Source organism: Mastigoproctus giganteus, chromosome 11, assembly GCF_048544385.1.
Source record: "Mastigoproctus giganteus isolate SK-2022 chromosome 11, ASM4854438v1, whole genome shotgun sequence".
Taxonomy (NCBI): domain Eukaryota; kingdom Metazoa; phylum Arthropoda; class Arachnida; order Uropygi; family Thelyphonidae; genus Mastigoproctus; species Mastigoproctus giganteus.
In genome coordinates this window covers 98,268,469-98,294,966 of record NC_143585.1, presented here as the reverse complement: position 1 = coordinate 98,294,966, position 26,498 = coordinate 98,268,469, and the positions used below count along the sequence as shown (strand labels likewise).

Here is a 26,498-nt window from a genome sequence, read left to right as displayed (position 1 = left end):
TTGCCTTCCCAGTGCCAGGAAGGGACTCTTCAAATAACGTTAACTGAGGTAATCATAGCTGGGTAGTCAGGCATGAGGGTATATAAGTACATGTGCTTTGAGTGACCAGGCTTCAAGTCTCTGTGATTATTAAATACAGTGCTGTTTGTTGTATATATCTTGTGAACTCCTCTGCTTCTAGTCATCCTGGATTAAAAATAGAAAATTTATTTATTTATAACGTAATTGCTCTGACAAGCTCTTTATGCAAGAACCTGGAATGACCGCTGCTCACCCTATATGGTATTTAGAAGCCAGTGGCCTGCTTTCCAGAACAGTGTGGCTTCTGAAGAAACAAGTCAACTCAAATCATATAATAAGACTATAATTATACATTTGCAATATTGACTGGACCCTGTTGGTTGATCACACTTTCTGTGAATTTATTGGATGATTGTTTCCTACAACAGCATATTAGAGGGAGACAACAAGAAAAACCAATACTCTTGATCTGATTATCAGCGGCAAAACTTCCTGCATTAAGTTTCTACAGTAAGAGACCCACTAGTAATCAGTGGTGGCAGTAATTACAATGTATCAATATGGAATTTAAAGATGCAACTACTGTCAAAGGCAAAGAAAGCGGATTTGCTTTTGTACAAATGACTACAGCTATCTGAGACAGTTTTTAATAACTGATGATGTTACTAACAGCAAATTCTAAATGGGAAGCACACAGGGAAGTAATCGTAGAAGCCAGCAGGCTTTTTATGCAAACTAAGAGTTACTGTACAAGACATAGACTGACATGGATGACAGATGAACTTATGAGACTTGTAACAGTGAAGAAGTCACAAAAGAGGTTAGGCAAGCAAAGGAAGATTACAAGAAGTCTCTAGAAAAGAATACAAAGCAAAGTGGCAGACTTCTTTACTTATGTAAATAGTAGAAGGAAGGGTTGAATCACATTGGTTCACCAGATATGAATGGATATATTGTTGATGATCCTGCTGAGGTTGTAGACAAACTGAATGGGTATTTGGCATCTATATTCACACATGTGAAATTTATTTATGGGTGGGGGGATGCCAGAATTGAGTCAAATGCTAGTGGTAAGGCTAAAATTGATTTTGTGTAATAATTGTGAGGAAAATGGACGGGAAATTATTGAAGCTAAATGTGAAAAAAAAGCATCTGGAGTAGATGGGATCTATTCAATTATACTAAAGGAGGAAGTAAAATAGATAAGCCTTTAGCTATTGTGAGTGCATCCTGGATTTAAAGAGGGTCCTTATGGACTGGATATGTGCAAATATATCTCCTGTTCACAAAGGCCAATCAAAAGGCGACATAAGTAATTACAGAGCTGTTAATTTAATGTCTGTTCTAGGAAAAATGATGGAATCACTGGTTAAAGAAGTAATGCAGGATCATTTAGACAGGAATGCAATTATACTGCAGTCACAGCATGGGTTAAGGGCATTCTTGTGTGACCAATCTGATTGGATACTATGATGCAGTAACAAGGGAACTGGATGCAAAAAATAATGTTGATATCATGTACTTGTTTTTCAGGAAGGCTATTGATGCTGTTGCACATAAAAGACATTTTAGAAATAAACAAGGAATTGCCTTTTATTCAGTCAGTAGGATTTCTTCTGACTGTAAGAAGAAATCCTACTGACTGAATAAAAGGTAATTCCTTGTTTATTTCTAAAATATTAATAGAACATAAGAAAAATTAAGCTTATGTAAGCTCTCATTTATGTAACATAAAAGACATGTACAAACTGGAGCAATGTAGCATTACGGTCAAGTTGCTACTATGGATAAAAGGATGGTTGGGTGGGAGAAGACAGAGAGTGGCTATCAGTGGGCAATATTCTTCATGGACTAATGTGATTAGTGGAGTTCCCCCCAGGGCTGAGTGCTGGTTCATTGTTGTTTTGAATATTATTAATGATATTGACGAAAGTATATCAGGCTTAATGTTTAAGTTTGCAGATAATGCAAAGGTTGGCAAGATGGTTTATGACAGTAATCAAGGTAAACTACTGTGGCAACATCTAGAAAAATTAGGCCAATGGGTTGAGAAATGGCATTTTAAGTTTAACATTGACAATTGCAAGGTACTGCATGTGGATAACAGTAATCCCAGATTAACATACCAGTTGTGTGGTATTACACTCAGCATAATGGAAAATGAAAAAAAGACCTGGAGGTAACTATGCAGTCAGATATGAAGTTCTCTGACAGTGCAGACATGCTGCCAATACAGCTCATGGGGTTTTGTCAATGGTATACTGGAATTTTCAGCAGGGATAAGGAAGTGATTATCCCTTTGTACAAAGCCATGATTAGGTCACATCTTGAGTACTGTATACAGGTTTGGAGGCCTCATTTCAGGAAGGATGTAGATCTCCTGGAATGGGTGCAGGGAAGGGCATTGAGATTGGTAAAGGGAACAGAAGAGTGCTCTTACCAAGAAAGGATTCAGTTCTGCAAATTGCAGTGTCTGGAGACTTGCCACCTGTGAGGAGATCTGAGTGAGTTGTTTAAGGTGGCATTGAGTAAGCTGAATGATGGCATTCTTCCTCTTTCTGAGACTACACACACATGACGGCATAAATTCAAATAGAGGAAAATGGTTGCAGGATAGATATGTGTAAGTTTGCCTTTTATCCAGTGGGTAGTTGATTGTTGGAACAAACTTCACGTTTGTTCCAACAAACAAACAAACGAACAAACAAACTACCCACTTCTGGAAGTGGGTAGTTTGAATAAATTCAAGGAAGAACTAGACAAATTCTTGGAGGGGATAGACAGTTGAGGTGGGTAGGGGTTTTTTTTTTTTTCTGATGCTCTATAAGCTTGCTTCCTTGTATCATTTGCCACTAATACTCTTAATAAATATTGAAAACAGTATGGGGTTCCCACTGAATCCTAAGGAATGTCATTTAACATTAATTCAAGAAGAGCAGTGCTCACTCCTAATGAGTCACCAGCTTTCCCCAATCTCACCAGGTGCATTGCCTGTCTTTGGTCTCTTTCAAGAAGTTATGGAACACTTTGCAGTTATGTATTTATTCAAATCATTTAATATCATGATGGCTTACTTTGGCTGTAATGACAGCTTCAGTGTGTTGTAGAAGACTTTGTACTGTGGTATTCTGCTCCACTCCTGCTTAAAGCATTCGTGAATTCCACTGATGAAGAGGCCCATTTTGCCCTTTCCCTAACTGGGTATTCCATTTCATCCCAAAGGTGCTCAATTTGTTGAGGTCAGGGTTCTGTCCTATTTATTGCAGTGTTCTGATGTTATTTTTTTTAAACCATGCATACAGTCCTTGCTTTGAGACATAGAATATTTCCATGCTGGAACATATAAGAAATGCTTCCATAAAATTGCTACACAACATACAGCATCCAGTTGTTCAGAATATCAATGTAAGATGTAGCATTTATGTTCTATGCACTGTGACCATACCATGAGAAACACAATTTCTTCTTCGATAGAAGATGAAAATTTTAGAAAATGTTGTTAAATACAAAATACAGTTAACATACCAACTGTGTGGTGCTACACTCAGAGTAGTGGAAAATGAAAAAGAGCTTGGGTAATTGTGCAGTTAGATATGAAGTTCCCTGAGCAGTGCAAACAGGCTGCCAGGACAGCTCATGGAGTTTTGTCAATGATATACAGAAACTTTGCTAGTAGGAGTAAGAAGGTAATTATCCCCTTGTACAAGGCCATGGTTAGGCAACATTTTGAGTACTGTATATAGGTCTGGAGGACTTTACAAAGAATGTAGATCTGCTGGAAGGTGCAGAGAAGGGCAACCAGATTGCTGAAGGGAACAAAAGGGTTCTCTTACCAAGAAATATTTCAGTTTGCAAACTGTAGTGTCTGGAGACCAGGCACCTGCAGGAAGATCTGATTGAGGTGTTTAAGGTCTTGAATGGATTGAGGAAGCTAAACATTGGTGACAATACTCCTCAGGATAGATATGTGGAAGTTTGCTTTCGGCCAGTGGGTGTTAATTGTTGGAACATACTTCCATCTGGTGTTGTGGAAATGGGTGGTTTAAATAAATTGAAGGAAGAAGTAGACAAATGCTTAGCAGGTATGGATGGGTGTGTAGTATTTAGGGTTTTTTTTTGGCTGATGCTGTTTAAGCTTGCTTTCTTGCATAATTTGCCACTACTAATACTAAATGTCCATTGAAATCTAGCCCAGATTTCAATGTAGTTTTCAAAATGATCAAATTATGCAACACAAGAGTTACACTCAACTTCTGTACAGAAAAATTAATGATTATTGGCTTGTTGTGCATTATATCAGATTGATGAGCTAAACATGTGCATAACTGAAATAAGCATGGAGTACAAGGTCACCAAAGAGCCACCATCCATTTCAGCTGAAAAATGGAAGTTGAAATTTCATCCATTTGTTTATTATAATAAAGTGTAAATAGTGGGCATCTTGATTTTTCAAAGGCATATTTTAAAGTGGATACTTAATTGTAGATCAACCTGTATCTGTTAAAATGAATCTAATCATGGATTTAGTGTTTTCTTTCTTAGTATCTTAATGTGTTTGAATATTTCAACCTTTCTGTAAATATCAAATGTTCAACTTGTAATCAGATTAATAACAGCAATAATTTTTCAGGTGATTTCTGGTCAATATTTGTGCCCTCATACTCATACTGGAAGCCCTCAAGTAGAAGTAGAAATGATTGGCATCCCAGTTGATTGCAGTAGACAGAAAACAAAACTGGTACAAAGAAATTCGCTTAATCCCATATGGAATGACACCTTCACCTTTAAGGTAGTTATATATGAGTACAACATTTTCATTTTCTATTTGTTGGTTACTTATTTTATTGAGAAAGAGACAAAAGCAGATTTTATATCACTTTTTGAAAAGTACATATATTTTAAAAATTATTAAACTTAGTTTTTGTGAGAACACCATAATAGCTTAATAGCTCAGAATCATATTATGACAGCAAAAAGTATTAGATTTATATTTCAGTGCACACATTAAAATAATTAGAAAATTGTCTGCCTTCAACTTCCATGTTTTGGGATGTTTTGGTTCTTCTAGTGATGGATAGCTGAAAATTGGCCCCCAAGCATTTGGGCTTATGCTCATATTAAAGATTCTGCCATTATCTTTAAGGTGATCTAAGTTGCTAATATCATTTTAATCCTTTCTTTTGTGAATTTGCTGAATGTGTATGGGCTCACAGTAGTGAGATTTCCACTGTGAAATTTTGAAAAATTTTTATAAAAAATTTGGTTCCATCAATTCCTATATTAGAAATCCAAGAATTTCAGCTATCTTTTTTTTAACCCACAAGTTGAACAGCAATGGCCTGCAATATCCTTTGATTTTCAATGCTATTTTCACTTTGCCATCTATTAAACTGTGTACTATTGGTTAGAAACAGTTTAGAGACACCACCACATATTTAAAGATTTCAAAACATTTTTGTATGTTTAATGGATATTTTATTTGAATTGTATATGGAACAACTGTGAAAAACGCAAATTTACATACATACTCCTGAACAAGTTAAACCCCAGGGGCTCACATCTGGTGAGTATGGGCTTGGCACACACTCAGGGTCCTGAGCTAGATATAATCATTCTTCTCTTTTTTGTGATTCCTTTCTACTTCTCTCTCTCTCTCTCTCTCTCTCTCTCTCTCTCTCTCTCTCTCTCTCTCTCTAGCTGTATCAAAAGCTTTTCTGGAATCTAGATATATGATGTCAAAATTATTTTTTGCATCGAGTTTTATTGTTACTGCGTCGTAGTTAGTATCCAATCTGATTAGTCAGCACAATTGTCCCTCAGTAAATCCATGCTGTGTCCACTGTATAATTATATTCCTGTCTAGATGCTCCTCGGGATCATCTAGATTGTAGGGACCTCCCCCTAAATCCAAGGATATCCTAATAATTATGTCTAATTTTTGTTGACCTCTTTTCCTGCCTCTTTCAATATCACTGGGAATTATAGATCCCATCCCCATGTGCCTTAGTTACATTTAGCTTCAACAATTTCTCTTCCAATTTCCTCTCAATTTCACACAAAATCATTTAGGTCTCTGTATTTTGTTATACCTCTAGCATCCCCATTCCAAAGAAATTCCTCATATACAAACATAGATGAAAATATCTGTTCAGTTTTTCAACAGCCTGAGCAGAATCATCAAAATTTATATCATTCATATCTGGAACCAATGTTATTCATCTCTTTCCTTCTAGTATTTACATAATTAAAGAAGTCTTTGCTACTTTTCTTTGCATTCTTTGGTCAGAGAGTGCAAAGAAAATATTGTGCCTTGGCCTGCAATTTTTAATTTGATTGGAGACTAGTTTATGCCTACTGTATGTTTTTGTATATCCTAATAATTTAGGCAGAGAAGAAAAATACAACCCATGCATTTTTCTTCTCTGCTGTGATTCTCATCAATTCATCTGACGTTCATTTAGGTCTAAGCCTTGAACAAGTACCTTTTAGTGGTATAAAGAGCCCAGTAGCTTCCAAAATTACTTTTCTGAATTTCTTCCTATTTAGAATTTATTGTTGATAATACCATCAGTTGGTCCCACTGAATGAATAGATTTTAAAAACTGCCTGAGGCCATTGTAGTCACCACTTTACAAAAGCACATTTCTTTGCCCTTGACAATAGTTACATCTTTAAATAAATCCCACATCACACTCAGATCACTACTTCCTAGTGTTTCTTTAGCTACAGATTCTTAATGCAGTAAGAGTTGCTGCTGATAATCAAATCAAGAGTATTGCTTTCTATCATTGCCTCTCTAACCCGCTGGTGTAGAAATCAGTCATTCATTAAATCTACAAAAATTCTGCTACTGTGTCATTGACCAACTCACATGTTCCCTTCAATATCCAGAAAGTTAAAATCCCCATCTGATAAGTATAGTTGTTCATTATGCTCATCACAGTGATTAAGCCTATAACATGCTCCTCCTGTCATTTTTCTTTTCTAGTGCTTATATTGCACCAAACTAACTCAATATTTCACTGGGTGCACTAACTTAAATTTCTACATGCTTCTTAACTATAAGTATAACTTCTCCTCCCTCCCTTCCTGTCTATATACTTTGTACCAGCCATATTCAAATTCCTCATCCCTTATCTGAATGACATCATGTTTCTGATATCCCTATAATATCTGCATTTTATGATTAACGAGTACTTCAAATTCATGAAATTTGTTTACTATACTACTAGTGTTAGTGTATAAGCAAATATATATGCACCTGTTTTTACTCTTAATAACCATAACACAGCCCATATATCTGCTCATGAAGACTCCTCCAGCAGGCCTTGTAAACTCTGACACTTCACTTTCCAGGTTGTTGTATGTGCCACTAGAAGCAGCAGAAACAACAATTCTCACTCTCTGCTTATGGCTGCTGTAAAAAAATGGGAGTAGGAATGTGCTGTAATCTATTAACCTGTTACCCTCCCCTTTGACCTGCTTAACACTGCCTCAATAGTTTCAGCAAATATTCTTGAATCCCTTCTATTAAATGCATCCTGTTCCTGTAAAAACAGGCTCTCCTGTTCACAAGCACAGACCATGTTGCGAAAAATCTGCTGCATGAACCTTGCCTGGTCTCGCCAAGGCCAAGTTGATTAACAAAGCACTCGTTATGTACTGCCTCTTCTCATATCTGGGCAAATTGCAAACGTGATAGGGAGAAGTATCACTTTTTAATTCTAACTCGCAAATTATCTTCAACACTGCCTTTTATCTATTAAATTAATCTTCAAATTTCCTATTCTTAATATCATTATTTATATTTGTACAACAGTATCATCTTTTGTTCCCTTAAAAAAATAAAAAATGTTCTATAATGTCATTAACTTTAGTTTCTGGCAGACCTCTATGTGTTGAATTTAAATAAGTGGCTAAAAAAAGTGTGTATAAGAAAAATTCTGATTAAGTACTTAATAAAAGCTATGTATACTTTGCTGTTATATAAGTTAAGTTATACAATTATGCAGTGCTTTTAACCTCTAATATTGAGCCACATTATTAGGGGTTAAAATTCTCCTTTATGGCACAATAGTGAAGGTTCAGTTCAGATGCCTGAACTGAACCTTCACTATTATCTATTTATTTGTGTTTGATTACTTGTCTTTGTGGATACTTTTGTCCTTCTAACTAGGGTGGAAATTGAATGCAGAGATGCACACATACTTTTGTAATTTGTAGGGCAAATACTACTCAGTTTTAGTGGTTAAATATGGATAATTTTTGTTTTTGATTGTAATCGTTTGCAAATGTTTTTATTGGATTTTCCTCCATACATTGTTTGGCTGCTCACCTAAATTTGGTACACTGTTTACAGATGAGCATAGGTTTACTAATTGAGGCTGCTCATTGTGAAAGAACAGTAGTCTTCAAACAGTTGTCATGATGATTATTGAGTCTTAAATGTGCAGTGGATTCACCTCCTGGTGATGCCATTTTGTTTAAAATGATATTAGTTGATATAATTTAGGTGACCCATGGATAATGATATCTAGTATAATGAGCATAAACTCAACCTCAATTGCTGGTATCACTGGGGGCATTAAAGTACCCTCAAACTTGAGAACTGAATGCAGAAATGCATTGAATTTTCATACTAGTCATATTGATTTTACATTTCTCTGATAATCATTTGAAGAATGGTTTGGAGAAATCAAAAAACTTATTGGTGAAATGTTTCCAATTGTTTTAACTCTTTCGAAAGTTCCTAGAGCATACATAGACTCATACAGGTGAGTTTCTGGAATATGTGTGGGCCTTCGGTGCTTTATTTTTCGAATGTATATGGGCTACAGGTATTTGATGGTGCTGATGGTGCTGGGCTCTGTGAGTGATTTTCTTTGTGAAATTTTGAAGTTTTATAAAAATGAACACTATGTGCATAAAACGTTTTAGATGTTGAAACTATTGCCCAAAATCATGCATACATGCAGAATTTAATGAAGAAGGACAAAAATTTGAGGCAAGGAATTGTGAAAAAAATCATGAAAAAATAAATAATCTCTTTGTTACTTTTTTTTTTTTTGGTTTTTTGATGCTATTATATCCTCTACCTCTATTTATTTCTCATGTGTCAAGTTCATCAACTTATAGATCAGATTTAGAGAGAATTTATTCAATTTTGGCTCAAATGCCCAAATCAGACAACTGTCACTAATAGTTATTCTTCCAATTTTCAAAGCCATATACTTATTGCCATCTGTTATCAACTGTATCTACAATGGGGTGATGCCTAGTTTCACAACTACAGTTTATAGAACTCCAGTCTTTTTTTTTTGTGCCCATGGTTAATTTTGTTACTCTTCTTTGCACCCTTTCCAACAGCTCTATATCTTTCCTAAAATGAAGTTTTCAAATCTGCATACATAATTCCAAAATAATTGCCTATTTGTCCTGGCTAGCAAAGTTATTGTATATCATTTACAGACTTTAATTAGCTGTTCTTTCAACCTGTTTACAGTGCTCATAGAGGTTCATTTCAGACTGTAAAATTACCCCATGTCTTTTCCTGATCAATTACTTTTTGTGTTTGTGCTACCCAAATGATATGTTATCCCAGGTTTATTGCTACCGAAACAAGGACAGAACAAGAATATATGGGCTCCAGAAGCAAGAAAGGTTGTTCAATTGTGCCATAAGAACTTTTATGGCTTTGAGGTAAAATCTGTGCCGATGGACTGCATTCAAGGAAATTAAAAGAACTATATGTAACAGTGCATATGTTTCTTATCCATAATAATAATAAATCTGCAGCCATTGTCAATCCACTGCAGATAGAGGCCTCCTCAACAAGTCATGTTGAGGAAGTGGACCATAATCTGTCATGTGCAGGTTGGCAGATCAACTGGATTTAGCATTCAGGGGCTTAAATCCTGGTCTACTAAAAGAGAATGTGCTAATGCACTCCCAATCCTGACTACTCAGCTACGGAGGCCGTATTTCTTATTCATATCTCTGTTTTGTTAATTACAATAATATGGATTTCTACTATTACATCAAATGTAATGAAACGTGATAATCAGAATAGAATAAAATTTTCCAAATTCTGAATTTTTGATAAATGCAGAAACAAAAAGCAAGGACTGGCCTTGTTCAGAGGCTTTGAGTGAGAATTAATGTTGGGAAAAAGAACAAGAATCATTAATATTGCATCTGTCATCAAATCCTCAGTGCTTTGGGCCCCCCCTTAAGTCCAGATCCTCAACTGATTTGGAGCCCCTTTTCAATCCAGAGCTCACATGCACTGCACCTTCCCCCCCACTGACTGGCTCTGATAAAAAAAAAAAAAAAAAGTATTTTTTTCTTAATTTTATTGTAGATTACTTGGTAAACCTGTAGTTGAAGAAATTTTCTTAGGTGTTTTTCTTTGAAAGGAAGAGGAAATTGGGGTGAGCCCAGGAGCAATAATGAATAACAAGATAATTTGGGGATGTACAACTCCTAATAATGTTCAACCATTTGAGAATTGTAAAATACATTTATGCACGAGGTGCTACCCAAATGTTCCTGAAATGTTGCATGAGAACTTTGTTTAGTATGGACTTGTGGTGCTATGTAACACTGCATGCATCCTTTGTGAATCAGTGTGCAATGTGGCATCGAGCTGAACCGAGTTATTGAATATTTATGCAGAGTTCTTTGGCAGTGTGTTTCACATAGTTTGCAATTGTTGCGATGGCTGATGTGAGAGAGCAACATGCTTGCATCAAGTTTTGTTTCCTTCTTAATGATGCAACAGCAGAAACTCATAAGAAGTTGAAACAAGCTTTTGGTGACAATGCTTTAGGCCAGACACAGACCTACTATTGGTTTAACCGTTTTAAAAACGGGTGATGACAAAAATTGCTCTGGGCATCCATCATCAAGCACCACCCTGGAAAATGTTGCAAACGTTCAGGCGGTGATTCTTGAAGACCACAGGCAGGCCATCCACAACATTTGTGGCATTGTAGGACTATGTACGGCATGTGTCAGTGGATTTTGCCAGACGAGTTGAACATGAGAAGGATTGCGGCCAAGTTCGTCCCACAGCTACTGAATGAAGACCAAAAGCAGCACAGCGCCTCCGTAGCCAGGTGGGAAGGAACAGCAGTGTGTAGCACATGCTTCTTGATTAGACCGGGGTTTGAGTCCATCACCACCAAATACGGAGGCTGCAGAAAGGTCAGGGAATGACCACCGCATAACCCCGGAGCAATATGACCTTAGTTGCTAATGCTCCTAAAAAAAAAAAACCAAACCAAAAGCAGCATCGCATGGAAGGTAGCAGAGATCTTCAAGAATGGGCCAGGAGTGATCAAAACTTCCTTTCTACAGTCATCACTGGTGACAACAGTTCGGTATATGGGTATGACCCAGAAACCAAGCAACAATCTAACCTACTGGAAGAGCCCATCTTCGCCCTGACTGAATAAAGCCTGCCAAGTGAGGAGCAATATGAAGTCCATGCTGATCTGTTTTTTGGACATTGACAGGATTATCCATAAGGAATTCATCCCTTCTGGCCAGACCATCAATGCAAAGTTCTACTGCAATGTCCTGAGGCAGTTAAGGGAAGCCATCAGGAGGAAACGTCCAGAGAAGTGGCGCACAAAGAACTGGGTCCTTCGTCATGACAATGTGCCAGTACACACATCTCTCGCTTTGGCATCCAACAACATGGCAATCATCCCCCCCCCCTGGCGCCTCCGTAGCCAGGTGGGAAGGAGCAGCAGTGCGCAGCATGCACTTCTTGATTAGACCGGGGTTTGAGCCCGTCACCACCAAATACGGAGAATGCAGAAAGGTCAAGGAATGACCACCGCATATCCCAGAGCAATATGGCCTTAGTTGCTAATGCTCCTAAAAAACCAACAAAACAAACAAACAAACCCCACCCCCCCTTATTTTCCAAACTTAGCCCCCTGAAATGTTTTCCTCTTCCCAAGAATGAAAATCAAGCTGAAGGGTCAAAGATTTGACAGCGTAGAGGATATCCAAACCGAATTGCAGACAGTGCTGAACACTATGACAAAGAAGGACTTTCAGAATGCATTCAAATCGTGGGAGAAGTGCTGAGATCAGTGTTTGTGCTCTCAAAGGGACTACTTCGAAGGTGACGATGGTGGTGGCGAATAATACCCAGGGTGAATCTAATTCGAGTAATTACAGACCAGTTAGTTTAACTTCTGTTCCGGGTAAAATAATGGAGTCGCTGGTTAAAGATGCATTGCAGGATCATCTAGACAAGACTGCAGCAATAATTCAAACACAGCATGGGTTTGTTAAGGGAAAGTCTTGTCTGACAAATTTGATTGGTTATTATGATGTGGTCACAAAGGAACTGGATGCAAAAAATAATTTTGATATCATATACTTGGATTTCAGGAAAGCTTTTGACACTGTTGCGCATGGAAGACTACTGTACAAATTGGAGCAGAATGGTATTAAGGGTAAGTTGCTACAATGGATAAAAGGATGGTTAAGTGGGAGAAGACAGAGGGTGGTAATCAATGGGTGCTGCTCTTCGTGGACTAATGTTATTAGTGGAGTCCCACAGGGTTCGGTGTTGGGTCCACTGTTGTTTTGTGTATTTATCAATGATATTGATGAAGGTATATCAGGCTTAATGTCGAAGTTTGCAGATGACACAAAGGTTGGCAGGGTTGTTAATGACAGTAATGGCAGTGTGCTACTGCAACAGGATCTAGATAATTTGGGCAGATGGGCTAAGAAGTGGCAACTGAAGTTCAACCTTGACAAATGCAAAGTACTGCATATGGGTAGAAGTAACCCCAGAGAAACGTACCAACTGTGTGGTACTACACTTAAGGTGGTAGAAAATGAAAAAGACCTGGGAGTAATTGTGCAGTCAGATATGAAGTTTTCTGAGCAGTGCAGACAGGCTGCTAGGGCGGGTCATGGGGTTTTGTCAATGATATATAGGAATTTTGCTAGCAGGGAAAAGGAGGTGATTGTCCCTCTGTATAAGGCAATGGTCAGGCCACGCCTTGAGTACTGCGTACAGGTCTGGAGGCCTCATTTTAGGAAGGATGTAGATTTGCTTGAGCGTGTACAGAGAAGAGCAACACGATTGGTGAGGGGAATGAAGGGATTCTCTTACCAAGAGAGGCTTAAGTTCTGCAAATTGCAGTGGCTGGAGACTAGGCACCTGCGCGGTGATCTGATTGAGTTCTATAAGGCCTTGAATGGGTTGAGCACGCTGAATTCTGATGGGATCCTTCCACTTGTTCAGATTACCAACCTACGGGGACATAAGTTCAAATTAAGAAAGGACAGATGTAGAATAGATGTGCGGAAATTTGCCTTTAGCCAGCGGGTGGTTAATTGCTGGAACAAACTTCCATCTGTCGTTGTAGAAGTTGATAGGTTAAATAAATTTAAGGAGGAACTGGACAGGCATTTGGAGGGAATGGTGTGATTTTTTTTTTTTTTTTTTGGCTGATGCTGCATAAGCTCCTACACTTGCTTTCTTGCATCATGTGCCACTACTACTACTACTACTATTTTATAAATACAAATTTTGGGAACTTTTGGGTAGCACCTCATATGTTGTTATCATTATTATAACTGTTAAACTGACTGTGAAAAAAAATACAATAACAAAAAAAAGTTCAGCACAATGGCTCTTTTTATTCCTCTCTCCCATACTTTTGTCTTGCTTCGTGGATCCTCTGTGAAACGAAAGTCATGAGGCATTGTGCTGGCTGCCTTGCTCTAGTTCTGCCACTGTACCTAATCGAAATGCCTTACATTATAGTATTATTAATGGTATTCAATATTATTGATTACCATTAAATAATACTAGCCTAGTTTGCCATGATGTTGATAGACATCAAACTTGAAATTCCTACATTAACATTAATAAGTATTAAAATCAGTAAAGGGACCCAACACCAATCCCTTCAGTACCCCACTTATCACAAAAGCCCATGAAGAGCAGTAGCCATTTATAACTACTCTGTGTCTCTTACCACTTAACTATCTCTTTGTCCATGAGTAGCTTGCTCCTAATGCACATTGCTCCAACTTATATAACAACTGATTTGGTGAATAATACCCTTGAGTAGTGTGAAACACTACTCATGAGTATTATTATATCAGAATTACAATATCAGAAACTTTACTGAAATCTAAGTTATTTTTATGGAGAAAAAATACCTTTGAGTAATATATTATATGTGGGTTACTTCCGGGCAACCAAAATGTCCATGATCGCATATGCCCATCATTCAACTTCAACCTTGGGAATGTTTGGAGGGGGGCGTGATTACTCACATGCAGTATCTGCATGATATTTGCTCTTTTACATTAAATCAGCAATTTAATGTTTTGGGAAGACTGGTTGTACAGTCCAGATGATGGACAAAACACTGTTTAAGGCTAAATATTTTTGTGACCAGAATTTAATGAAGGGAAAAAAGTGGTTATTTGAAGCATATAACCTGAGCAAACAATGGTATTTATTTCCTTCAAAAACAAGAGAGAGATGGCCCTATTCTGTTGACCATAATCATAAACCTGATTAATAGTGGCATAAGGATGATTTCTGATGCTAGGAAAGCCAGATTGCCTTCTTTGAAGAGAGTCAAGGAGCTTGAGAGAGAGAGAGAGAGAGAGAGAGAGAGAGGGTGATTTATTCACAGAATAGTGCCACACCCAGATGGCATCATTCCAGAGATATTTGTTCCCTCCTCAAATGAGTGAGTAGGTAGCCTGAGTGTAAGAATAAAACAACCCAAAAGTGAAATATTTTTGCAATATGAAAGGTACCAGGTGTGTGAATTAAACATGCATTTAAGATCTTTGACTTTAATAATTTAGTAATATATATTGAGTAGCACACTAAAGTATCATTTCAATATGCAGTAAATTCAAGAAGAAAGCAGGCAAATTCATGAAACATCATTACTATAAAATCTCATATTGTGAAATCCTTCATTTCACAATATGAGATGAAAAACAGAGCTTCATACTGTATCTCTCATACTGTGAAAATATTTCACTTCTGGGTTGTGTACTTTTACACTCAGGATGTCTGGGCATTCTGAGTAGCGGCACTCTAGTGAGAATAAGTAACGATAGTCATCTCTATTTCAGAAGCATTGCATTATTCAAAATTGCAAGGTTAGGCAACTCATATTAGTAAATTTCTGCAGTCAAAGGCCTTAAAAGGCCATGAGTGCATCACATAATATAATTGTATAGTTATATAATTGATCTTCCATTAATAGCCAAAATTATTTAAAGACTGTTCTAAGGCCGTGTTTGTTTAATTTAACATAGTGATAGATGTATGCTAACTCTGTAATTATCATAAGCAACACTTTTAGAACATTTTTGTTGACCGAGAATTTTTTGGCATATTAGCCATAGTACACCAGTTCTAATGGTATTCTAGTTCATGTGGTTTTTTTTTGTTATCTGTTTTATCTGTATGAGAGTGTTTTCATAGGCCAGTTTGCATGTTTTGTGGAGTGAAAAATTCAGAAATACTTACGGGGGGGGGGTACTCCCTTTGCCTGAGATTGACTAACTACAGCCCACTTGAAAAGACGTATAAGAATTCCTCCTGTCTCTGATGGGATTCAAATCTAAATGCCTCAACATATGACAAGTGGAAACTCACTATACTTTTGCAGTAGACACTTTGAGCAGAGGCGGATTTAACGGCGGGCGCACCGGGCGCGCGCCCTGGGCCCCGATTTCTGAAGGGCCCACTCAAAACCCCAACAAATTAGTTGAATATATTAGTTCAACTAATAGTTAAACTAATATATTCAACTATTAGTTCAAAACTTTGTGATTATTATTATGCTATTATTAATTATATTATACATATATTATATTCAAATTTTATTGGAAATAAAACATTAATAGTACATAATATTTTTTATTTATTTTAAAAAAATGGTTAACATATATTTTTATTTTCCCTGTCTCTCTCTTTTTTTTAAGGGGCCCAATATTTTCTTCTGCGCCTGGGGCCTCAACCGACCTTAATGCGCTCCTGACTTTGAGCACAAATTTCAAAATTTTAAATAATTAACAATATCAAGTAAACAAATCAGCTAAAACTTTATATAGTTTAATTGCCTTTTGTGAGTGTGTGTTTGTTCTCTAATTGTATAAATAGCCTAAGTTAGTCTGTTTTAATGTAAATCAAATTTGTACACTTGATGTGTTTTATTGTTTTGCACTTTGTATAAATTCATAAATAAACTTTTTCAATTTTTTAAATATACTAAAAATTTTAAGTCTTTTTAGCATAATACTTTGAAATTTGATCCTTTGCAAATAATCTGATGTTTATTATTATCAGAACCTCCCAGAGGATCAAGCTTTTGGATTCAGATTTAGCTCTCAGCCTTTCCTCTGAATGAAACAGGTGGCCATGTTAAGTTTGGTTTTATAGTCAGAATAATGAAAGGACAGACAGATAGACAGACAAACCTTCTTTATATCTTACATCATAGAAATAATTTGAATCTTCATTATGCTAATCTATTATCATTTACAGATCACTGAAAACTTAAGATATTAAGCTGGAATGCATGAAAAGTGAAAAATATATATATACAGTTTATATATATATATATATATATATATAAACTGTATATATATATATAGTTTATATATATATATATATAAATAAATAAATATATATATATATATATATATATGAAATACAAAGAAAATTCTTATATTAATTTGTGCATTGTCCATAGGTAATGTTTGGTGATATAGCTTTCTTGAGATTCTCTGTGACTGATGTTGGAACTAATCATGTAACTGCTCAGAGAGTGATACCATTAAAATGTTTAAAACAAGGTAAGAAGTTTTTCTTTTCCTGATTTACAACTGAATATTTTTATAATGATCTTTCAGAATGTACTGCAAAAAAAAAAAAATACTGAAGTATTTGATAGTTATATTTCTTGAAGTAATTTCCATCCTCCTATGCAACTTTATTCTAAACATCCTGAATGCATCCAGTACCATCAGCAGCCTGGTTTGGTTGAAAATCAGCAAGTTACTGCCTTGACAAAGGCAGCAGCCTACTGTTCTCAGTATGTCTTATGTTACCTTGGATAACACAAGACATTTCAAGCCCTATTTCTAGAAATTGGCAGTCTTTTTGTCATATTGTGCAAATGCCTTTCCAGGATTGGTATTAATATAAGCCCAGGAACAAGTGATAGCACATGGCATTTACACTGTTAACTTGTAGAACAGTATCACTTCATATCATAATCTTTGGTACTTTTCTAAATTTTTTTAGATGGGGAGAATTTCAGTAGTGCCACTCATTATATCCACATGCTTCCCATCAAACCATGGAAACTTCCTTTGCATTTCACACACATATGATTTTGGCCAAGAGCATTGGCCTTGCTTTGTAAATAGCTGAATGCCTCCACATACAGTTCCCAGTCCAGAAAAAAAAAAAAAAAAACCTTTTCCATTTATATGTACTTACAAAACTGCTGCTGCTGTATAACTGCCCTGTCTTCTTTTATATAAAGTCTACCCTACATGATTCCATCTCATGAGCATGTGTATATAGCAGTTTCCTCTACTATTTTTGAACAACCTTCATAAATAGACACACAGAAGATATGTTAGCACTACATGTATTGTTACTATAATTTGATAAATAATTTTAATGCAAGCTGTCAGAATAGTAATTAATACAGTATATCTGTCATTTGCCAATTAAATATCTTCAAATATTTCTGTTAAAGGTGATAGAACTTTAAGGGCACAAAACATAAAAACATTCAACACAGTAGCACACAACACACACACACATTAAATAAAAAACAACACAGGTAATAAATTTATAAACATAGGTAATGAATCCAGTTCCTTGGCTGAAATGCTTGGCATGCAGTTAACATGTCATGTACAGGAGTAAATTTAATTGCATGGTAATGGCATAAATAATGGCATAAAACACACACACACACACACACACACACACACACACACACACACACACACACACACACACACACACACACACACACACACACACACACACACACATTGGAGTATTAACTATGTTATTTTTAAATAATGTTCCTTTAAACCATTTCTGCTAATTATTCTTTTAATCAGCAAGATGACTGACCCAAAATACTAAAGTTATGTCAGCACTACATTTGCTTTGATCATGGGTTGGCAACAACAACATTAATATAAGCCGTTGGAATAGTTATTAATAAATATTACTATGTTTGAGTAATGGTTAAAATTTTAGATAATAATTCCATTTTTACTGAAGTCTGGACTCTAAAACTTGTTCTTGGATTTTATAAGTTTTATATCTCTGAGATCAGTCATTTCAGCTTGATTAGATGAAATATGACTCCATGAATGTATTTATTTCCTTGCATTCATTTACAGGTTTCCAAGAGCTTCAGTGAGATGACTCTCATTATGTGTGAACCATCCTGTTGAAGACTTGAGTATTCTTCTTTTCTTTTTTCCTCAGGAAACATTAGCATCTGTGAAAATGGCCTTCTTTCTCTTTAATATTGCAAAGGTGCCCTTCAGCCAAATCCTGAGATGCACTGCACTAGATATACAACAGATGTGCATATAGTTAATTTTTTATCTTGATGTGCAAATGTAAAACAGAAGTAAAATTCTTATGAAATATGATAATAGTGGTCCCTATACCATATATAAAAGGAATAGGAGAAAAAAAATAATAAGAATTTGTAAAAAAATGTGGGTGAGAAGTGATGTTTAAATTAGTTATTAAAATGGAAAAAACATATATAAAGAGAAGCATTTCCACAGAATAGTAGAAAGCATGTTCTGTGATGGACTGTGATAAGTAATCAGCCCTATTTTAAACTAACCCAGCTCAACAGCAGTAGATAGCATCACCTTTGGTATAGAATAATTCCTAGTGGAAGAAGGATGGGTTAAATTTATGAAATGGGTGGCACTTAGTGTGCCAATGGGTGAGGATATTTTCATATTATAAAAGTAGTACTGGGTGAATTGCAACCTTTTTTATAAAATGTGATATGAATATCACTCATTTTGTGTAAAAATTAAAAAAAAAAAAAAACATGGTAGCACCAAGCAAGATTCTTGAATTTGCATTGATTTGTTTTTAATTTTTTTTTCTTTGCATTAAAAACATGTTTCTGAACCAGTGGTCTCTTTTGAGATCATTTGTTCAGAAACATTACAGGGCCCTGGTGTTTTAAACAATTAGCTTGTTTATTGTTGGCATGCAAGAGCACTGCTACATTTAACAAAAATAATGAGGTTCAACATATACCAAAAACTACAATGGAAGAGAAGATGGGAATTATGAAATTATTTCAAAATAATCCTGGTTAGTAATTTCAATACGGTTGTGAAAAAAATTTTTTTTTATTTTCTTATTATTATTTTATTAAAATAAAAGGAAAGAAAAACGGAACTTTAAATTAATTCAGTACAATTGTTCTCTATATAGTAGTAGCAGTAGTAATGGCAAATGATGCAAGAAAGCAAGCTTATATAGCATAAGCCAATGTGAACTTCTTTTGCTGACTAGGATATCCCAAAACAATTAAATTTTGATCTTACCCTGATGGAAGAATGTTTTTCACAAGTTTTATTGTGTCTGCTGTTTTTTGACCACTTCATCACAAACCTGTAAAAAAGAATAAGAATCTCTGTTTAATAAATAAATAAATATTCATTTAACACATATTACAGTAAACCCTTCATAGCACAAAGGAAATAAAATAGTTAATAATCTGTATATGTAGCAATTTTCATATATACATAAAACAATGAATATGAATTATATTCTTGGATAAACAAAATAAAACAGTTGTAGTACAGTACATTAGGTATTCAGTTGCTAATTACTTAGTTGAAGGCAGGCTGTTGTTTGTATTTCTTTTCATCTGATTAGAAATCTTACTCCTGTAGGCTTGAGAGTTGAAAAATCTTTGGCAGTCAGTGTTGTGAAGATTTATAAGATGAAGGGTTGCTTTCAGAAACATTCTATCCATTTGCTCCCACCTGGAGAGGTTACATTCAAATGTTGTTGGTTTCTTCATTTTTCTCTGTTGGGAGCTGCTGTTATTATACTGGCTATATTTTATGAATCACTCACAGAAAATTATCAACTTTGCAAGAAGCATGACTCCAGACCCATTGATGAAATGTTGTAGAGGCCTTCATGTTTAAGTTGGCATAAAAGCTGTTGCCTGGATATTTTTTGGGAAAACCAAGTTTGCTATTGAGCCATCTTAGAACCTAATACAGATTACACAGAGCCCAATACAGAGTTCAGACCACACACACACACACACACACACACACACACACACACACATGGCGCCTCCGTAGCCAGGTGGGAAGGAGCAGCAGTGCGTAGCACACGCTTCTTGATTAGACCGGGGTTCGAGCCCGTCACCACCAAATACGGAGGATGCGGAAAGGTCAGGGAATGACCACCGCATATTCCCGGAGTAATATGGCCTTAGTTGCTAATGCTCCTAAAAACCAAAATAACAATAACAATAACACACACACACACACACACACACACACACACACACACACACACACACACACACACACACACACACACACACACACACACATGGGGGGGGGGGGCATAATTCAAGTTAAAGAAGGATGGTTGCAGAATAGATGTGTGACAATTTGCCTTTAGCCAACAGGTGATTGCAGTAAAAAAAAAAAAACTTCTGTCTCATATATGTTGTGGGAGTGGATAGCTTGAATAAATTCAGGGGAGTGCTGGAGTGGATGGATAGATGAAATGGGAAGTTTTTTTTTTTTTTTTTAGACTGATGTTGTATATAAGCTTGCTTTCTTGCATTATTTGCCACTACTAATACTAATACTCTAGGGCAAAGAATTTTTTGGTGGTTTACTTGAGGAGCTCCAGACCAGATTTCAAAAGCATATGACATTATAGGAAAGTTGCATCTTTGAACATGATTTATAACTTTTTTTTTTTTTTTTATCTTGGATCATTGCTGTTCTCTATTTAACCAGCCATTTTGCTTTTTGAATTTTTTTAGAAATATGTAAATATTTCTAAAAAAATTAAAAGAAATATGTAAATATTTCTAAAAATCCAATGCATCTCAATTCCAGTGTCTATACCTACAAATACATGAGTAGTTTAAAAATCTTTTAATTCTCATTGAAAACGAGAATTAAAAGATTTTTAAAATTGGAATTGAAACGTGTAATTTAATTTATGTGTTTTGGTTGTTTCTATAAGGAACCAGTTATCTGAATAGGTTTGTTTGCATTGGTAGTGAGATTGAGTTCTTTCAGATACCTGATGATTCTATACATGTGTAAATTTGCATCCTGGCTAACTTTGCTAATATCATCACAAGCTTTTGAAATAATATGAGGGGGGGGAATATCAAAACGTTCGTACCCTTACCTAGAAATAATAGCCCTAGAAAGGTGAAACGTCACAGGAACTTTAATCCTTTTCTATGTACTCTCCATATATAATAATATATTTCTCCCATCTATGGATCAGTTGTTTAATACCTTGATCCTATGATCGAAGTCTGCACTTTTTGCCTGAAACCACAATTCCACTTCATTGATGACTTCCTGAGACGAATCAAAGTGGTGTCTATGCAATGATTTCTTCATTTCTCAGAACAAGAAGTCTGATGGTGCTAGGTCAGGAGAATAGGGTGGGTGCTGCAGTCGTTCGAAGCTGCACTGGGCAACAAAATTGGTGGTGGCAATGGCTATGTGTCAGCCGGTGCATTGTCTGACAGAAGAAGGACACCTTTGGTTAACATTCCATGCCTTTTCACCTTCAAAGCATTGCATAACTTTTTCAAAAGATTGTGTAGTAGTCTTCGCTAAGTTTGGAACCACGAGGTAGGTAACCTGTCAGGATAACCCCTTTTCTGTCCCAAAACACAGACAGCATCACCTTCTTCACAGATGGAGTGGTCTTTGCCTTTTTTTTGGAGGTGGGAAGGAGGTGTGCTTCCACTGCTTTGACATGTCTTTAGTCTCCAGATACTCCATACTCCAGCATTCGTCATCAACCGATCAGAAAAGTTCTCAACATCTGCATTACACAAATCTAACAGTTAGCGAGAACATTGCATTTGATATTGCTTCTGCAAAGACATCAGCAATCTTGGAATCCATTGTGTATAGACCTTAGACATATGCAGATGGTCATATGAAATGAATTGTCACATGTCACTCAGCACCAGCTGCTCAACCTTTGCAGCCATCTCATTGTCTGTGGATGTTGATGGCCTTCCTTCTCTTGACTTGTCAAAGACACTTGCATGATTGCATTGGAACTCTCGTTTCCACTTTTTTACAGTGTCATAGCATGGACAATTCTGCCCATACACATCTTTCATTTCTTCATCAATTTCCTTAGCTTTCTTGCCCTGCAAATGCAGGAACTTGATCACTGCTCGATACTCTACTTTTTCAACTATAACCTCCTTCTTCAGATTCTGGGCTCCACCTCTGGCGTAAATTGCTGTGGGCAGACCCATAACTAATTCCCACTATTTGCGATGAAATGAATTGTCACATGTCTGTCACTCAGTACCAGCTGCTCGACCTTTGCAGCCGTCTCATTGTCTGTGGATGATCACCTACGGGAATGAAATTTCACATGTTTATTTCACATGTTGAATATGTAGACAACTTATATTAAAAATGGCATCTTCCTACTGATGTTTTATCTAGGTCAGGGTACGAACTTTCTGATACCCCCCCTCTTAAATAGCTTGAAATCATTGCTTACAGGAGTGGTTGTAGATGTTTGAATGCTGAATATATAGTAGTAGAGAGAGTACACCTCCATGAGGAATGTCTGTTGTAGTTGTGATGAGAATATCATCGATACTAGTGGGAAAGAGGAAACATGTGATTTATACTATACTGTAGATAGGAGATTACTGCTGTGTCAATGAGAAAATGATTTTTTAGTATCTCAACAGCGCTCCTGTGATCGATGTTGTTGAAAGCACCTTTGATCTCTAAATTAAAGACATCGAATTGTTCCTTGATGAATTAGTCAAAACTGGGTCAAGACTTGTCACAAAACTGGGATCTCTCTCTCTCCTTCCCCCCCTCTTTCTCTCTCCTTTCCCCTCCCCTCCCCCTCCCTCATCTTTCCAGTTTTATGGTTTCTTTGAAGTAACAAATGAAAATTACAGATGTGATGAAATGTCCTGTGCCTTCACTAAAGTTATAATATGCAGTAATGAGAATAATAAGCTGTGATTGATAAGATTTCTATTTATCACCAAAGAATAAGGCATAGTAAAAGATATTGGCTCCATATAGGTTTAAAAAACTTGTTCTTGAGAATTAAGATTAAGAATTAAGCAACTGCTTAACTAAATTTGATGAGAAAGTTACAACAGAAAATTGTGCCACGAACTTACAAATCTGGTGTTGCATTGGGACAAGTTAAAAATATTACACTAGAAGAATATACTCTGTTAAGAATATATTCTTAATAGAGTATATAATACTAATAAAAATCTTTATTCATAGAAATGTGCATGGACACAATTTCCGCTACAGGCAACCAACAGAAATTCATATTATTACCTGCACAAGACAAAAGAAGTAAGGAATATGATAACGTGGATATGGAACTTATGAATAAGTCATCTTAAATATAAGAGTTTTACTGTTTATTGTTAGTATTGACTCTCTTGTGTGCAATTGCTCGTCAGGAGTTTTACACTCTGAATTTCATCAAGAATCACCTGAGCAGTTTAATATCTCAAAATCATTTAGATTCTTTCAGTGATGGCAAGCTGATGGCATCCCTATTTTTATTATTAAATTGTCTAGTGACTGTTTTTGTCATTGACTGTTTAGTGCAAATCATTAACCTGCTGCATTTCCCAGCCATTCCTTCCAAGACGATTGAAAACTTTCAGGACTACTCTGATTCCTAAACAAGCTAGCAGTAATAACAATGCAAGCTAATAACCAATTGCTGTTTCATCAGTAATAACTAAAATTATTGATAAAATCATGTTGCCATACTTTCAAGATACAATCTTCACTAAGGCATGCATTTTGGTCCTAGAGGGCAGTTCACAACAACAACAACAAGCCTAGCTGACACCACTGTGTTCAACCAAACTGTCACAAGTAACTTGCATATGAGAGAGTCAATAATAAGTACTCTTACTAAAATATATCACTGCAGAATTCAATACAACAAATAGTATAGTTCTTATATTGAACTTGACTTATTCATAAGTTCGACATCCATGTTATCATATTTAGCCAGTGGATGAGTGATAGTTGGAACAAACTTCCATCTGTTGTAGTGGAGGTCAACAACTTAAATAAGTTCAAGGTAGAACTAGATAAGTATTTGGAGTCAATGGATGGGTGAAATGGGAAGGGTTTTTTTTTTTTTTTTTAATTTGGCTGATGCTTGCTTTCTTGCATCGTATGCCTCTATTAATGCTAATGCTATTCCTTACTTCTTTTGTCTTGTTCAGTAATAATATGAATATATTCCTAATAAGAATATATTCTTAATAGTATTTTCTTCCAGTGTAATGTTTTTAACATTTCCCAGTACACCAGTCTTGTAAGTTCATGACACAAATTTTCTGCTGTAACTTTCTCATCAAATTTAGTTAAGCAGCTGATCCTAGTAAATTCCACATCAATACACTGTGATCACTGCTACCTAGTGGTTCTTTTATCTTTAGATTCTTAATGCTTAAAGAATCTATCTATCTATGTTTGACTTAGGCAAGGCAGCAGATCTCCGCCTTGTCGTTCCCATTTTCCAAAGTCGCCGGATGTGGGCATCTTCAGCTTTTAAATTTCTTTTTCTTAATGGTCTGTGAGTAACCAACCCACAAGTTCATCAGTATCTGGAAAGTCAAAATCCCCCATTATAAGACATTCTGATTTACTGGCCTACTCTATTTCTCTATACAGTTGTCCTTTATACTCATCAGAATCTTTAGGCCTATAACACACTCCTACTCTAATTTTTGTTTTTCCCAGTGCTTTTACTACACCAAACTGACCCAACATTGCACTCATGACACTACCTTAGATGTTATGTGCTTCTTAACTAACAGTATAAATGCAGCCCCCCCCCCTTGCCCTGTCTGTCCTTTCTGTATACATTGCACTTCCCATATTCAAACTGTACATCCTTTATATCTGAATGAATGACACCATGTCTCTGATATCCTGACAATGTCTATACTTGATGACTTGACTAGTACTTCAGATCTATCAAATTTATTTACTATGCTCCTATCACTGGAATTCATGCAAGTGTGCACTCACCTGTTCTTACTCTTAGTTGCCCTAACACAGCCTGTGTATTTCCTTGTTCCATGATGACCCACAGTAGGCCTTGAGCGGAGAAGGGGGGGGGGGAACCCCTGGTGCTATCAGACAACTAACACAGTAGGCCTTGAAATCCCCAGTGTGCTGCATATTCCAGTAGAAGTAGTGCAAGAATCACTTTCACTTCCACTTCTGACTGCGGCTACTATTAATCTCTATGTCTGTGTATCACACCCAAGCTAGCTGTTTTCCAAACAAATCGATAGCATCAGCAAATATACTTGCATCTTTTCTATTTAAGTGTATCTCATCACTGTAAAAGCAGTCTCTCCTGTTAACAAGCACAGACCACACTGAGAAAAATTCTACCCCCATGAGCCTTGCATTTTGGCCCTCTTCAGGGTCAAAATGATTGACGAGGATCTCATTATGTATCCTATTGTATTGATCCTATTGTATTTTGGCAGAATTTCAGACACTTTAAAATTGAATCATCCTGACTCACAACTTTTTCTCAATGTTGTACTGTACTTGTTAAATAAGTCTTTAGATCTCCTATTCTTAATGTCATTTGTTCCAACATGTAAAACAATATCACTTTTTGATGTGATATCACAATATCATTAAAAGATGATATCTTCTCTACGTTATCAACTTTTGCCCCTGGCAGACATACCCTGCTCCAATTCCATCCGTCCTTTTCACATAATATATTTCCCATTTCCCTGACAAATATATGGACAATATCCAGCTGATTGTGTCTAGTTATGCTTATCACCAAGAAGTTGGCAGTGGTTTTTAAACACAATGTTCTATTAATAATATTAGTTATCATGTTCTGTAATTAGTAAATAGATGTAAATAGAAATAACCTACAATGAAAATGATTAATTTAAAGTTGTGATTAATGAGTAATATTCTTTTATTGTGATGTTGGGCAGAAATCTACTTGTGATTACATAGAAACAGTTAGGCCAGTGGGCACATCTGTAGGACTTTAAACCTTTAAAAAAAAGTTTTAAAAATAATAACTAGCGTCACATCTTTAACATAAAAAGATATCATTGGACTCAAATAGTATTAAGTTATGC

The 26,498-nt window shown here is 36.1% G+C and overlaps 1 protein-coding gene across 1 annotated transcript in view; it reads left to right on the top strand.

Moving 5' to 3' along the window:
- The window catches only part of LOC150078287 (uncharacterized), a 910,840-nt gene that overhangs the window by 729,661 nt on the left and 154,681 nt on the right, over positions 1–26,498 (top strand). Inside the window, 2 exon segments of the mRNA XM_090384522.1 lie at positions 4,652–4,810; positions 16,791–16,893. Coding sequence (XP_090240648.1) covers positions 4,652–4,810; positions 16,791–16,893 — 262 coding nt within the window.